The sequence below is a fragment of the Salarias fasciatus genome, chromosome 15, assembly GCF_902148845.1.
Source record: "Salarias fasciatus chromosome 15, fSalaFa1.1, whole genome shotgun sequence".
NCBI classification, from domain to species: Eukaryota; Metazoa; Chordata; class Actinopteri; order Blenniiformes; family Blenniidae; genus Salarias; species Salarias fasciatus.
In genome coordinates, this window is record NC_043759.1 from 1035745 (window position 1) to 1051303 (window position 15559).

The 15559-nt window shown below is 43.7% G+C and overlaps 1 protein-coding gene across 7 annotated transcripts in view; it reads right to left on the minus strand.

Annotated features, from left to right (window-relative positions):
• LOC115402434 (eukaryotic translation initiation factor 5B-like) overlaps positions 1-14202 on the minus strand; it is a 51114-nt gene extending 36912 nt beyond the window's left edge. For 2 of the 7 annotated variants that reach the window (XM_030110980.1, XM_030110981.1), the window contains exons 1-5: positions 14095-14196; positions 13935-13960; positions 13150-13254; positions 12656-12847; positions 10851-11047 (exon numbers count right to left, since the gene is read on the minus strand). In XM_030110980.1, the coding sequence (XP_029966840.1) occupies positions 10851-11047; positions 12656-12847; positions 13150-13254; positions 13935-13960; positions 14095-14120 (546 nt within the window). In that variant the 5' untranslated portion in view covers positions 14121-14196. Of the gene's footprint in view, positions 1-10850; positions 11048-12655; positions 12848-13149; positions 13255-13934; positions 13961-14094 lie in introns of all 7 variants that reach the window. The other 5 variants (XM_030110979.1, XM_030110987.1, XM_030110983.1 and 2 more) reach the window with 5 other exon arrangements.
• Between the last annotated feature and the right edge of the window lie 1357 nt (positions 14203-15559).

Below are 15559 nucleotides of genomic sequence, written 5' to 3' on the forward strand. Positions count from 1 at the left end.
TCTGTTTCTGGTGTTATGTCTGATTGCATGAGTGATCATTCATTAGTTCACTGTGTCTGGAAAATAAAATTGCCAAAAGCTGCTCCTAAATATATAACATTTAGACAAATCCAAAATATTAACAATGACCAATTTGTTTACAATCTAGTAATCAATCTATTAATTGGGATAAATTCCAACTTATACCATATGTGGAAGATGCATGGAACTATTTTTTTTCTGAAGTATCCATAATAATCAATAAACATGCTCCTCTAAAAACTCATCGTGTTAAAGGCAGACATCTGCCCTGGATTGACTCTACATTGCTTGATCTCTTCAGAAAAAGAGATCAAGCTTGGGCTAAGTTTCGATCCTCAAATGATCCTTCTGCTTGGGAATATTACAAATTACTTAGAAATCAGAGTAAAACAAAAACAAGGAATGCAAAATCAAATTTTTATAAAGACAGCTTCTCTCAAAATGTAAACAACCCAAAACAATTTTGGCGCCAGTTGGATCAACTTCTTCACAAATCTGAAAGTAAAATTCGGCAGCTCATTGTTAATAATGAACCTACGATTGATCCTGTTATCCTTTTAATCAACACTTCTCTAATATTAGTAGTGTCTCCAATAATCCTTCTGTTTCTTCAGGGGGCTTTACCAACGAACCACGTACTGGACCCTCCTTTTCTTTTCGAAATATAACCCCTTTAGATGTTTTTAATGCACTATGTGGATTAAAAACTAATAGTAGTGCGGGCCCTGACAGTCTTGATGCAAAGTTTCTTAAAATGGCTGCACATGTGTTAATGTTTCCACTAGCTGCTCTGTTTAATCTGTCCATAAACACCTGCTCATTTCCTTCAATATGGAAGACCGCTAGAGTTACTCCTGTCTTCAAAGGAGGCGATTCGACTGACTTAAACAATTATCGTCCAATTTCTATTATATGTGCTGTTGCCAAGGTTTTTGAGAGAATGATATTCAATCAACTATATCAGTACCTTAATGCATATCATATTTTATCACCAGTACAGTCTGGCTTTAGAGCTGGATACTCAACAACTACAGCTTTGCTAAAATTTTCCAATGACATATTCTCCTCCATTGACCAGGATCAACTTGTGGGATCCATATTTTTAGATCTGTCCAAAGCTTTTGATTCAGTTGAGCATTACTTGCTTCTTGGCAAACTTTATGCAGCAGGCCTGAATAAAGAGGCAGTTTTATGGTTCAGCTCTTATCTGCACAATAGGAAACAGTATGTTAGTTTTGATGGTGTTCAATCTGAGAAATGCACAGTTGAAAATGGGGTACCTCAAGGTTCCACCCTTGGTCCTCTACTTTTTTCTATCTTCATAAATGATCCATGTTTGATTCTTATAAACAGGCCAATGATGATCTTGCTTACCTTTACATGTTTCGGCTGTCAACCTGCAGCCTTCCTCAGAAGTGTCACGTGATGTTGTTGTGATGTGTCTGGTCATCTGATTTATACAGAAAATGGCGCCAGCTTCCTACTGGGTGCAGTAGGATGACAGCGCCATCTGCAGTCCGACTTCTTCAGCACAGTGTCCCAGGTGTGAGAAAGTTGATATGCCCCCTCCGCCCGGTTCACAGTCTGGGGGGCGCGTCAGACCTGGGACACTGTGGCGCCAAAAGCTGGCGCCAAAATCTGTGTAAATCAGCTGACCAGACACGTCACAACAACATCACGTGACACTTCTGAGAAAGGCTGCAGGTTGACAGCCGAAACATGTAAAGGTAAGCAAGATCATCATTGGCCTGTTTGTAAGAATCAAACATGAATACAAAAAAAGGCCAAATGAACCTCATCGGACTTCATAAATGATCTCCCGCAAATTATACAGAACTGCTCAATAAATTTGTATGCTGACGATACAGTGCTTTATAATGCTAATTCCGATCTCACACAACTGCAGAATCAGCTGCAAGCAGATTTTAATCTGATTCAAAACTGACTTCAAAATAATAAATTAAAGCTGAATTTGAAGAAATCGTGCTGCATGCTTTTTGGTTCTCACTTTAACTAACTTACGTCTCTTAACCTACATATTTCATTTAGTAATGGTTCAACTGTCCAAAACGTTGACTCTGTTAAACATCTTGGACTTTGGTTTGATCCTGAACTCTGCTTCAAACCTCATGTAGATTACATCATAAGACAAACATATGCTACTTTAACTCCTCCTTTTCGGTCTGCAAACTGTTTTACACAAGAAGTCAGGAAGCAAATAGTTACTCAACTTGTCCTCTCTGTTGTGGATTATGCTGACACAATTTATCAAAACACTCATGACTTGTATCTCAAACCTTTAAATGTTCTCTTCAATTCTCTATGTCGATTCATACTCAAATATCTGTATAGAACTCATCACTGTATTTTGTTTGAGAAGCTGATCTGGTTGCAACCATATGAAAGGTGACAATATCACTGGATACTATTCATTTTCAAATGTATTTATCTTTATTGTCCTCTGTATCTTAAGTGATTTTTGGTTCCAGTTACTTCTGTATATTCTTTGAGAAGCACTCATAGTCTTACTTTTACTGTTCCACGTACAAACAAAGAGAGTGGTCGCAGAGCCCTCCAGTACAGGGCTCCATTTGATTGGAATAGGTTACCTTTATCCAATCACGATAGGGCTGTCGCGGTAAACCGGTATTGACGATAATCGTGGTAATAAAAAATGAAATTTCAATATCGTGTTCAAAATGCGCACATGATAATATCGTAAAGAGGATCTAGTGCCACTTGAAACGTGTATTTTCAAAACCCGCTCCTGTTCTTCCGCCCTGCTTCGTCTCCCTCCTGCAAATCCCCCCCCCCCCCATATAAACACAGCAGAGCAGCGGTAGCGGCATGGCTCCTAGCTAGCGCGGCTCCCAGTTAGCGAGCGTCACGAGTGAACGAAACATGTCGGCAGTGGCCGACAACGACAGCGAGACGCTCCATCCTGACCCGAAAAAAGCGTGTTTAGCAACACTGACTGCAGGTTGATGCAAGCCGGGTAGCAGTGGGGCCCCATTAGGTAGGTTCCAGACGTGTCATTGTAATGTGTCCGGGGGGTTTCAAGTTGTGTCGCTGATATCCGCCGTCTTCTCCGCCGGCCCCCTTCTAGCAACTAACCGGTGAGTCCTCGGAAAAGGGCCCCATGCGGGAGATTTTCAACACGTTGTCGTTGCAGCGTCTAGTGTAGCGCCTTAAATCTGTCATTGAAATTGACTGATGTCAGCCGTCCCTCGGGGCCCCCTTCAGCTCGGGGCCCTAGCCAGCAGCGGCGCCTCTGGCTGGAGAGAAGCAGCTGCTGCTCATTCCGCCTCGATTTAAACAAACAAACAAACAAACAAAAATCCTGGGCAGTGTGGTGGTGGGACAGGATTTCACCCCAACAGGCCCGAGGGTTTTCATAACCCACCAACCCGACGTAAATGACGCCTCTGCTGTGGATCCTCTGTTCATCAGTTCATCAGATTTTAATTAGTGGAGTGTAACTACACTTTCTGTATGCAGCGGTACAGTTACTGTTCTCATATTGTTTCAACACCTCATTTGACAGGTATTCTGACTGTAATTCATCTGGGAAAAGAGAGAAAACAAACAAAAATAAAATTAAAGATGAATCTAAATGTTTGTACCATTATTTTTGCTGATATCGTGATAATATCGTTATCGTGATATTTTTTGCCAACGATAATCGTCAAGAGAAAATTTGATATCGTGACAGCCCTAAATCACAATGTAACATCTTTGGGTCTATTCCAATCCTCATTATTTTCACACCTTAAAGCCTCCTGCTTATGTTTTTAGGGTTTTTTTTTTTTCCCCCTTTGAACTTCCGTCAATGATGTATCACCTGTTCTAGAACTCATGGAGGATTGGGGGGTGAGGGAACAAAGGAGCATGTCTGTCCTGTGTGTGTGTGTGTGTGTGTGTGTGTGTGTGTGTATGTGTGTGTGTGTGTGTGTGTGTGTGTGTGTGAGTGTGAGTATGTCTGTTTATGTGTAAATGTGTGCATTTATGTATGTTATTGTAAATTGTGTTATATATGTATGTGTTTATGGACCCCCTCGAAAACGAGATGCTACAACTCAAGGGGCATTCCATTAATAAACTTTAAACTTTAAACTTTAACTTGTATTGCAGGCCGGAATGGGGGGGGGGGGGGGGGGGGGGGGGGAAGATATTTTTTTTCCCCTATCTAAACAACTATCCAATCTTCAATTCTGATGGTCACTGAACATCAAGATGATGAGAAAACAACAGCAGAACAGCAAACAGCTAGGCTAAACCTAGGGGTGTCCTCAGAGATTCGACGATTCGATGATTCGTTCGAAGGGGCCTGAATCGACGGCCAATCATACGGTCGAAGCATTGAAAAAATGTGGTTATGAAATGAGGACCATTCCATTCCAGCTGTATGGGGGTGCTGAATGACTGATTTTACATAGAATTGCTTGTTTTTTTCCAAATAAACATGATATAAAGCCTATTTGATATAAATGTTAGCCTATCAAATATACTGTGGAAAAATTTACTTAACTTGTAGTTTTATTCAATATTCTATCTATTTAGTGTTTGTGAATGAACCACCATGGAGAGTGGCACAATCCGATTTTGCGCAGAGCTCCGTCACAGAGCAGCATCTCGGTGGTGATTTGTCTTAACTTTAAAAGGCTCAAAATGTCGGAAAAAAACTAAACTTCAGACCAAGTCAAAGATAATCTGTGTATAATCCGTGTATCATTCGTTCAATTGATATTCAATTAAGAATCAAAAAACAAAATATTGAAAAATGAGTCGTTTTTCCTTTTTTCGTTTTTAAAATGAAAACAAATAAATGAAAATTGGTTCGTTTTTCAATATCCCGTTTGTTAAGACAGATCAAATAAAGGAAAGTTGAAATACGGCCACAGAGCAGACTTTAATGTGATTTTTCAATTTCTTCGATCTCCGTGACCCGGAAGTTCTATCGTCTGTGTTTTGGTTTTTGTCGGCGGGAAAGTGGGCGGGTCACGGGACCCTGTGGGTCAGTTTAAGGCCATCACACACTACAGAATGATCGGGCCGAATTTTGTCCCGATCTTCTCCTCCCGACCGAAGCCGACAAGGTCCGACTGTCGGGAGCATGCTAGTGAGTTCGGTCCGATCTTCGTGTAGTGTGCGGGGAGATTCATGGAGATTTTTTCCGGTCGGAGCCTCTCGGGAGGCGTCGGAAGGGGAGATCGTAGATAATGAACATGTTGAATATTTCCGATCGCAAATCCTGTGGTGTGTGGTGCTCTGAGAGGGTTGATCAGCTCCGAGCTGACCTGTCCACACCCTCGAAATAAAGCTCCCCGATAGGCTGGTGCTGCTGTTTAAAAAAAAAAAAACCCTCTCAGCTGTCAGAGAAGGAGATATATGTTTGTGAAATATATTCTCGACATGACAGTGAAAGAGAAAAGTCAGAACGAATAATTAAACTTATCCAATCAAAGCTCAAGGAGTTTTTATTCTGGTGTAAACTATCCAATCTGGGGACAAAAAGAATGATTTAAAATATTTGGTGATTTAATAAAGTAGGGAAAAAAAGGAAAGGGAAAAAACCACAAAGCCGGCTAGCTGGCTAGCATGCCCTGGCCAGCAACATGCTTGCCTGTCGGAGCCGGAGTCCAAGGCGCGCCGGCGAGCGCACCTAGCGACAGGTGTAACGAGGTGAGCGAGCGAGAGAGAGAGAGAGACCGGACGACGACCCCGAGCGCCGCCTCCATGCTGCTATTTATAGCGCGGCGGCGCGACTCGCGCCAATCAAAACCGAACAAAAAAGGAAAAGGATAATTACTTCAAAAAAGTAACAAAACACAAAACAGGATAAATATTCCCTAAATATCTGAAGGGGAAAAAAACCAAACGAGAAACTGTACGAAAAAAAACGATGTGCCTGCAGCACATCACAGGAGGCGTCGAAAGGGGAGATCGTAGATAATGAACATGTTTAATATTTCCGATCACAAATCCTGTGGTGTGTGGTGCTCTGAGAGGAGCCGGTCAGCTCCGAGCTGACCTGTCCACACCCTCAAAATAAAGCTCCCTGATTGGCTGGTGCTGCTGCTTAAAAAAAAAAAAAAACCCTCTCAGCTGTCAGAGAAGGAGACATATGTTTGTGAAATATATTCTCGACATGACAGTGAAAGAGAAAAGTCAGAACTCCTAAACTCAGCAGTGCAGAAAGTGAGAGGTTAATCCTCAATAACTGGGTCGCTTCTGGATAAACTGTATTTCCTCCATTCAGACCCAAACTCCGATCTGCTCATTCATCTGCATCGCCAGTCCTGCAATAATCCCAATGTTTGAATTCATCTCCACTATTAACCATCATGGAAAAAAAAAAAAAAAAAACTTTCCCTGCCTTCAGAGAGATGAGCGACGCATAATGAAATTTACCTAATCAAAGCTCAAGGAATTTTTATTCTGGTGTAAACTATCCAATCCGGGGACAAAAAGAATGATTTAAAGTATTTGGTGATTAAAAAAAGTAGCTTTGTCAGAGTCTGCTACTGCTCCACTAGGCAGTACACTACAGGATTTTTTCAATCTTCCCCTATGCAGAGGCCACACACGAGAAGACCCCCCCCCCCTCCCCACTTGTCAGAAAATTTAAATGTTCCAGTACTGAAGAAAGAAACATAGTTTGAGATCATTTTCATATAATTTACCCTCCACATTTGATGATTCAGCTTATTAATGTGTGCGTTTTTTTTTTTTTTTTGTTTTTTTTTAACTTGTGGAGCAGTAGAATAAAGTTATTAGTAGCAGTCTGTGGTACTTTTTTGAATCACCAAATATCTTAAATCATTCTTTTTGTCCCCGGATTGGATAGTTTACACCAGAATAAAATCTCGTTGAGCTTTGATTAGGTAAATTTCATCATGCGTCGCTCGTCTCTCTGAAGGCACGGAGTCAGGATATTAAAGTTTTGTTTTTTTTTTCATTTATTTTTTTCCTCAATCTTCCGTGATGGTTAATGTAGGACTTGCGATGCAGATCGGAGTTTGGGTCTGAATGGAGGAAATACAGTTCATCCAGGAGCGACCCAGTTATTGAGGATTAACCTCTCACTATCTGCACTGCTGAGTTTAGGAGTTCTGACTTTTCTCTTTCACTGTCATGTCGAGAATATATTTCACAAACATATATCTCCTTCTCTGACAGCTGAGAGGGTTTTTTTTTTTTTTTAAGCAGCAGCACCAGCCAATCAGGGAGCTTTATTTCGAGGGTGTGGACAGGTCAGCTCGGAGCTGATCAGCGCCTCTCAGAGCACCACACACCACAGGATTTACGATCGGAAATATTCAACATGTTCATTATCTACGATCTCCCCTTCCGACGCCTCCCGAGAGGCTCCGACCGGAAAAAATCTCTCGGAACACACCGCACACTACACGAAGATCGGACCCGAACTCATTAGCATACTCCCGGACCTTGTCTTTGGTTGGGAGGAGAAGATCGGGGCAAAGTTCGGCCTGATCCTTCTGTAGTGTGTGCTGGACTACAGGTTGACGTGACCCGCCCACGTTTCCCGCCGGGCAAAAACCAAAACACAGACGATAGAACTTCCGGGTCAAGGAGATCGAAAAATCACATTAAAGTCTGCTCTGTGGCCGTATTTCAACTTTCCTTTATTTGATCTGTCTTAACAAACGGGATATTGAAAAACAAACCAATTTTCATTTATTTGTTTTCATTTTAAAAATGAAAAAAGGAAAAACGACTCATTTTTCAATATTTTGTTTTTTGATTCTTAATTGAATATCAATTGAACGAATGATACGGATGTCCTTTCATATCACTTCACAACAACATGGCTTTCCACCTTAAACGGGTAAGTAGCCAGATAATTGGGCTAATAAAAGACGGTTCTGTTACTCAATTCTCATTTTTAATGCTGACTTTTATTTCATTTAATTGTAATGTTTTAGGTTATTATTATATTATTATTTATCTAAAAGGCTAATTCTATTTAATTTAGTGTTTGTTTTTGCGTGGATGTTGCGCTGCGAAACGACCTGACACAGTGCAATTAAGCCTATTTCATTTAATTTGAGCAGATAATGTGAGAAATTGTTTAGCCAAAAAATGTGAGCTTATCTGCAGAAATTATAGATACAAATAAATGACATGCTGTAGCCCGTTTGTTAGAAGTGGGTTTGGTTCTGGTCATTTGAACTATACTTCATTTGTTTGATGTTTAGAGTCAACGACACTTTGTTCCAGTCTGTGTTTCAGTGTGTAGGGAAAAAAATAAGTGTTGTTTACCTGCCTGTGCTGTTTTTTTTTTTTTATTAGTGCAATCACGCTTGTCCAATCACGCCCCCACCCCCCCAGCTCCGCCAAACAAGATGATAAATTCGACTATTGGAAGGATCAGACGAATCACATTCGACTATGGAAATTCTTAGTCGGGGACACCTCTCGCTAAACCAGAAATTAAACCTACGAGAACAATGATTCCCTCGTTCTCTCCAAGCCGCCACTACGCCATTCAGATACTTCCTCTCAGAACTGAACTGTCCGTCAGTAATAACTTTTCCTGTTCTATCCAAGACGCTCAGCTTTTAAATCTTCTTTCCACCTTCTCAGAAGTTGAGATGTGTCCTGTCGACTGATGTTTTAGCACGAAGGAATCATTCAAATCCAGCTAGTTCGTTGGTGGCTAACAGCTAAGCTAACAGCTGACTGAGACGCCTAGCAGCAGGATGCTTTTAGGAAGTGTCCCTGAACACAGCACGGTGCAGCACGGAGCTTCGCTGCTCAGGTTGTTCACTGAATCAGAGGGTTTCAGGTGTTTTACAGGTAATGAAGGCGGTTTAGGAGGAGATGGGTACTGACAGGTTAATGGACGGTGTTACTGCCTCCGTGAAGCAGGTGCCTCACATTCTTAAAATCATCTGGCAGGCCAGACATTATCGTAAATTGGCCCACGGGCCACCAGTTGCCTACCACTGCTATGTGCGGTGCGGTGCAGGCCTGTGCTTACTGCATTGTAGGTAAGCTACGTGTGATTTGTTAAATGACAGTCTGGCTTGTTATAAGTGCAACAGTTAAACTGTTTGTCATATATTTAGGTAATTGAGTACTCCTTTCAGTTACTTGTAGGAACCATACCCTCCTCTCTGTTCAGTCTAATAATGTTCAATACGTGCAGCTAAACGCCACCAGGTGGGTGGGTGGTGGGGGACGGGGGGTTGGGTGGATGGGGGGGAGGGGGGAGGTCTGTGTGTGTGTGTGTGTGTGTGTGTGTGTGTGTGTGTGTGTGTGTGTGTGTGTGTGTGTGAGTATCAGGGTTGGGACGGTTACTTTTAAATTGCAATCTGGTACAATTACAAGTTACTTGTCAAAAAATGTAATCAGTAAGTTACACTAATTACTTCAATTAAAAAGTAACGTACCAGATTACTTCTATTTACTTTTAGAATACTTCGCCAGCAAACAAAAAATAAAGACAAGTACAATGTGTCATCCTCACAGTGTATTGACAACTCTACACAGTAAACACTAAAAGCTCGGCCAGGGGGGGGTTGGCTCTTGGGCTCTTGGGCCTTGGGCTCTCGGCTCTTCTCACCCTGGGTGCCCCGGGCCCAAGGTGGGCCGGCTCCTGCTGGTCCCAGCTCCCTGGGGCCGCAGGGGTTCTCAGCCAGGGCTTTCCTCTGTCCCATTTCTGAACCGGAGCGTGGGCGTCTGCCTGGGGGGGCGGCTTGGATCCGGGCTCTGTGATGACCGCCGGCTGTCTGGGCTCTGAGGGCCTCTCTGGCCTGCTTCTGGCCCTCTCAGGGGTCAGAGGTCATATATGCATGAGACACTCTCACTATCACATTTGCATGATCTTGCTGATCTTTAATCACTCTTCACATTCTACCTGTGGACTCAGTTTCCTTGTCTTCTTGTGGTGGTTAGACTAATGGTGATCTGTAGTAGCCCTCTCTTGATGCTCCTTTGTAATTTACTCAATCTCTCAGTTTGCACGCCCCCAGTTTACTACTAGCTATATTCTCCAAAAAAATAATAAAAAAAAAGGTTTGTGGTGTCCTTGCACTTCCTTCCTTCGCTACACCTCCTTTTGTTGTTGTGGCCTTGTCTGTTCACTTGTTTGTTTCATCGACTTTTTGTTTCTTCCACTTTTTGGGGGATATCGGTTCTGATTCTGTTGGTCTCTGTGTTGGTTGTCGGATCTGTTTTGGTGTTGTTTAGATTGTGGTTTGGGATTGTTCTCTGTTGCATGTGGTGCGTTGACAAGACTGTTTTGTATTGTGAATTTGTATGTATGTTGTGCTGCCTGCCCCCTCCCCTCCCCCCCCTCACCCCCGTTCCCCCTCTCTTTTTCTCTCTCTTGCTCTCTGAGCGTTTCCGTCCCGGTCCTGTCTGGCAGCCACGCCAGATGCCAGTTTCAAATAAAGGCAGCAGCAGGAGGAGATTCAGTCTCGTCCTGCTGCTAACATTAAAATCTGTTCGGATAGTAAAAGGCTTCAATCATACAATATTGCATGTCCCAGCTGCTGAACAGGACAAGGGAGAAAAAAAAAAATAAACAAACACCAGTCTCTGTCTCATCATTGTCTTCAGTCGGGGTCGGTTGGTACGGACCCTGTCCTTCCTCAAGTTCCACCTGAATATCCGTCCTGGCTTTAAGTCGTGTTCTGACCGACACTCCAGGACGGCCACAGCTGGAACGACGTCCCAGTCCGTACAGTCCATACAGTTAGAGCCTTCTCACCAACAATCCTCAACAGTCTTCAGTCACTATCGAAGAAAAATGTTCCTGAAGCTGAAATAATCAAGAATGAAAGTGGAAATAAATCTGTTACCTTTGAGATTTTGAAGAACGCCTTGATGCTAGCCTTCATTTTCTTGTTGAATTCACAGTCGAGCAGTTTGTTCTGGTGGAACAGGCAGTCCAGAGTCAGGTGGACTCTCTGGTCTGTCACCAGTCTGCGGCTCGGAGGAATCACTTGATCAGGATTGAAGGTGTGATGCATCACCACCAGAACGGCTGCTTTATCATCTGGAAACACAATGACGTTAGCTTCAATCTCTAAGAGCCTTCTGCATGATGCTTCTTCTTGTGATTTATGTTTCTTCTGGAAGAATCAACATCCATGATATATAGCAGGGGTCAGCAATTAGATTTGGTGGCGGGCCACTTTTTTGGGGGGCACTTCAATCGCGGGTGGGCCAAGGGGTCTCCGGCTTGCGGACTGGAGAGCGGGGTGGGGGGGGTGGGGGGCAGCGGACTCGTTTAATGCGACTGCATTCGCGCGACAAATGACACCATGCCGCACTTAGACGCCCGACTTTTATCGCTGGTGTGTGAATTCATTCGCGGGACTCATCACGCTAGTACAAATATGCAACACAGAACATCCTGCAGAAACATCACCACTCCTCATCACCGCCTCCTGCAGCAGCAGTGGACAGGATTCTGATGTTTGTCCCACAGTCCTGTGTGCACCTGGCTTTCTGTGTGTGTGTGTGCGTGCGTGAGCGCGCATACTGATCGATGGTGCGGGTTTTGTGCTTTTTTTTTTTGTTTTTATGACTGTTTTTACTGTTCAGCACTTTTATGAATATGATAAGTGCTTTTACAAATAAAGATTGAGATTGAGATGCTCCGCCTGCCACCATCGCTGCTCTCTAATTGGCATGAGGAAGTCAGCTCCGGCTGCGGCGAGGCGCCGGCATTCTGGCTGCATGCTGGCCTCCGGAGGCGGACTGAGCTCGGTGAGTTCCACCGTCTTCTGCAGGAGCTGCGCCCAAACGGCCGGTTCCAGCGCTGCTTCAGGCTGATGCCCAGTTTCCACCAGAAGCAGTGAACAAGTGAGATGGCGCACGCCGCTCGCCTTGGCATCATGCCAACTGTTCTGCGTGGTCGGAGTCCTGCTTCCCTATGGCAGCATGTCTGTGAAGAGCTCCACGCTGACAGGCTGTCCTGGCGGCAATTCGCTTGAAAGGTTCAATTATTTCAACTCGAGTGACGAGCAATGGAGCGGCGGGTGGCGGGCGGCAGCGAGTGACAGTGCAAGTTGACGGGCGCGCGGATTTTTCCCTGGAAACGCTTGCTGCCGGCCGCTCGCCGCGCACTCACTTGCGCACTCACTTGCGCTCTATGTTCACGAGACGAGGTGCCACTCCTCTTTATTTTTCAGTGACAAACCGGAAACCACAACTAAACAACACATCTTTCAAAGATTGTCTATTGCAACACAATGACAGATATCGCACTCCAACAGGGGTGCGTGCGTCCGCTGGAGGGCCCGGGGTAATGCGTGGGTTTGTGCGCGCGCGTGTTGGAATCCTCTCGCGGGCCGGATTGAATGGTTCGGCGGGCCACATTTGGCCCGCGGGCCGCTAATTGCCGACCCCTGTTATAGAGCATCTTCCTCCACTAACATCAGAATATAGAGCATCTTCCTTCTCTAACTAACAGCTCAGGTAACAGTATTGTGGAATATTCCTTGAACCGACACTTGATCAAACTCTATTGATCTAATTCCATTGGTTTGAAATGTCAACAGTCTGGGATGATGCAAAAACAAGAGGAGACACAAAAAAGCAAATTCACAAATGTCTCAGGAAGTAACACATCAGGAACATTAGTGATGACATTTCTCACCAGGAAGATGCTCCATGGCCTCACTGACGTCTGTTCCAACTCGAGAAGAGATGGGACAGAAAACCAGATAGTAGTCAGCGTCGTCAGGAGACCTCACCTCAGTTTGACCCAATGATTCAAAGTTTTTAACAACAGATTGATGAGCATCGTTTGTTTTTCCTGTCAGGATGACGAAGAACTTCCTCCAAGAAGCTGGAAATGAACAAAACAAAACATTTCAGGACTAATTTATATCTCAACATATTGAAAGTGACGTCTGTTTATATGAACATGACAGAAACACTGAAAACAATGTAGTTCTCATGTTCTTCCACTAGTTGGTGCTGTTTGTTTTTCTCATGAAACCACTGAGAACAATACAATTAACAATGGAGAACACAGAGAACAATACACTCTAAACATTAACAATGGAGAACAGGGCCTTTAGTTTGGACAGAACATCATTTATGACTGTGACCTTCAACTCTAAAACTATGAAGTTCAGGAGAACCTACTTGGATCAGGACCAGGAGAAACTGGAATGGGAGCAGGACCAGAGGAACCTGGAGTGGGACCAGGTTCAGGAGATTCTTTTTTGACCAGGTTTGGTTGCTGCATTTCTAGGAAATGAGAAAGTTGTGTTTTCAGCATTTTAGATCCTTAGTAGTTTTGAAAAGTTTCACTTTGGGAGCGACTTTTAAAAAGTTGTTAGGCTCTGAGCAGCGTTGTCATGGAAACAGACACTGAAAACACTGTCAAGGGTTTCAGTTTCCACCAGACATCGTTACCATTCAGCCACGTCTCAGCCAATGAGATCAGTTTGTTTGTGGAAAGCCTGAAATAATCAATTTAATTAACGTTTTAACTTTTTGGATCTGAAATTCTTCAAATAGATTTTTTTTGACATTTTAACACCAATCACACACACACACACACACACACACACACACACACACACACACACACTTTGATTGAACTCTATACATAAAGAACTTGATAAACACAGTTATAAACAATCAAACTGCAGCACATAAATCAACATAAAAAACCTTAAACATGATATGTGAGCAGTAAAACCATAAAAATACAATAAAAAAATAAACATACACACAATAAAAGAAGGTCCAGAGTCTCAAACTGGGGTAAAAGCTAAGAAGCATAAGTGGCTTTTCCCGTTAGCTTTTAAATATTGAGCATGGGGGGGGGGGGTCTGACACACACTCATACCCCCTCCAACACACACACACACACCCTGTTGAACTGGTTCTCAGTGTGATATAAACAGTTAGTGATTTCTCACCTGGAGCTTTGTCCTCTGACTCGTCTCTGAAAACAGAGGAAGTTGACGTGAACTCAGTTAAACACGGTGACAGGAGATGAAACACAACAGAGTTCACTGAATGCTGCTTCATTTGGGAGATTAAACATTATTCCAGATTATAAATCCAGCTCACACTCACCCTTCAACTTTCTGTCCGCCTGCCATGTTCAGCGTTCCTCTGTTCTCACTGAAATGCTTTCACTTTGGAGATTGACGTGTCAGGAAGGAGCTGTCAGTCATTAACTGCATTCCTTCTTCCTCATTGCTCTTCACTTGCAGAGTTTACCGCCGTCCACTAGGTGGCAGTGCAGGGCTAGTATTGGGCTTCTGCTATGTTCTTCCTGTGGGAGTGAGTCAATGTTGTTGTTTTGAGAGAGTCCGGCTCTGGGAACGTTCTTACTTCCCCAGAATATATTCATGTTGATACATATTACTATTGTAAGTATTTCAAGTTTGTTAGTAGTGCAATCTATCAAGCCTAGCTAGTCCAGTATGTTATTTCTGTGACTTATTCTTGTCTTAGAATGACTAGTGATAGCTTGTTGCTTCCTGTTTGTATAGTTAGTATCTGTTCATGTTGTTCACAGGGCTCCCTCATCGTTGTGATTAAAACACTAAACCATCAACGAGGAGCGTATTTCTTCATCACTGGTTCCTTTCTCTGCAGCAGGGGCGTTACTTGGTTTTTAAATATTGGGGGTGGGGGGGGGGGGGGGGGGGTGGGGGGTGGGGGTGGGGGTGTGTGCACAGGATGTGAGCAAACGTAGCACAGAACTCCACGAACAGTACAACTACAAATAAAGGTTTGCAGAGTTACAATGCCTTTACAGCTGGGGTCTTTACCCTAGACCCCCCCAGGAGCCAGCGAGCCACAGCTTGGTGCTCCGTGAAAAATTTTCAAATATATTTATCATAAATAATATCATGCTGTATCAGTAAAAAAAGGCATCTCGCTACATATGGGTTTTCAATGCACTAATAAAACTAATTCCTTCCCATTCTGACATGACTGATACATATTTCTAGTATTTCTAGCTGGTGAGGATGGAAACATATTTAAATAAGTCTCTTCATCACGTGGTTCTCAGTCTAAAGTCTAAACCAGTAGAACGAGAAGATATCAAGACCTTTATCTGGAGGCTGGTTCCACTGAGAACAGAGACAGACTTATTTATCGGGGTTATCGGGGTTATTTTCGCCCCCGATTGACCAGTGATCTCTCGTGAATTACATTTCTTCTCCGCCGTTAGTGCCACCGGCGTGCTAACTAGCTTAGCGTGCTAACTAGCTTGGTCCGCCGGGACCGCTATGGCGTCCTCCCCTCTGTCTTCTTTTCTTTCCTGCTTAGTGTGCCGTATGTTGAGTCAGAACCCTGCCTCCCTTGACGATAGGGGTATTTGCGTAAAGTGCAGTGCATTGACAGCACTGGAGGCCAGGGTAACCGAGTTAGAGGAGCGACTGCGCAGATGTGAGGGGCAGGGCAGCGCTAGCTACAGCGAGGTAGTGGCAGGGCTTGCAGCCTGCTCCTCCAGTCAGAGGAGTGTTAGCAAGCCTAGCCCCACAGCATGTCCCGAGCAGCCGAGGCAAGACCAGGACCGGTTTGT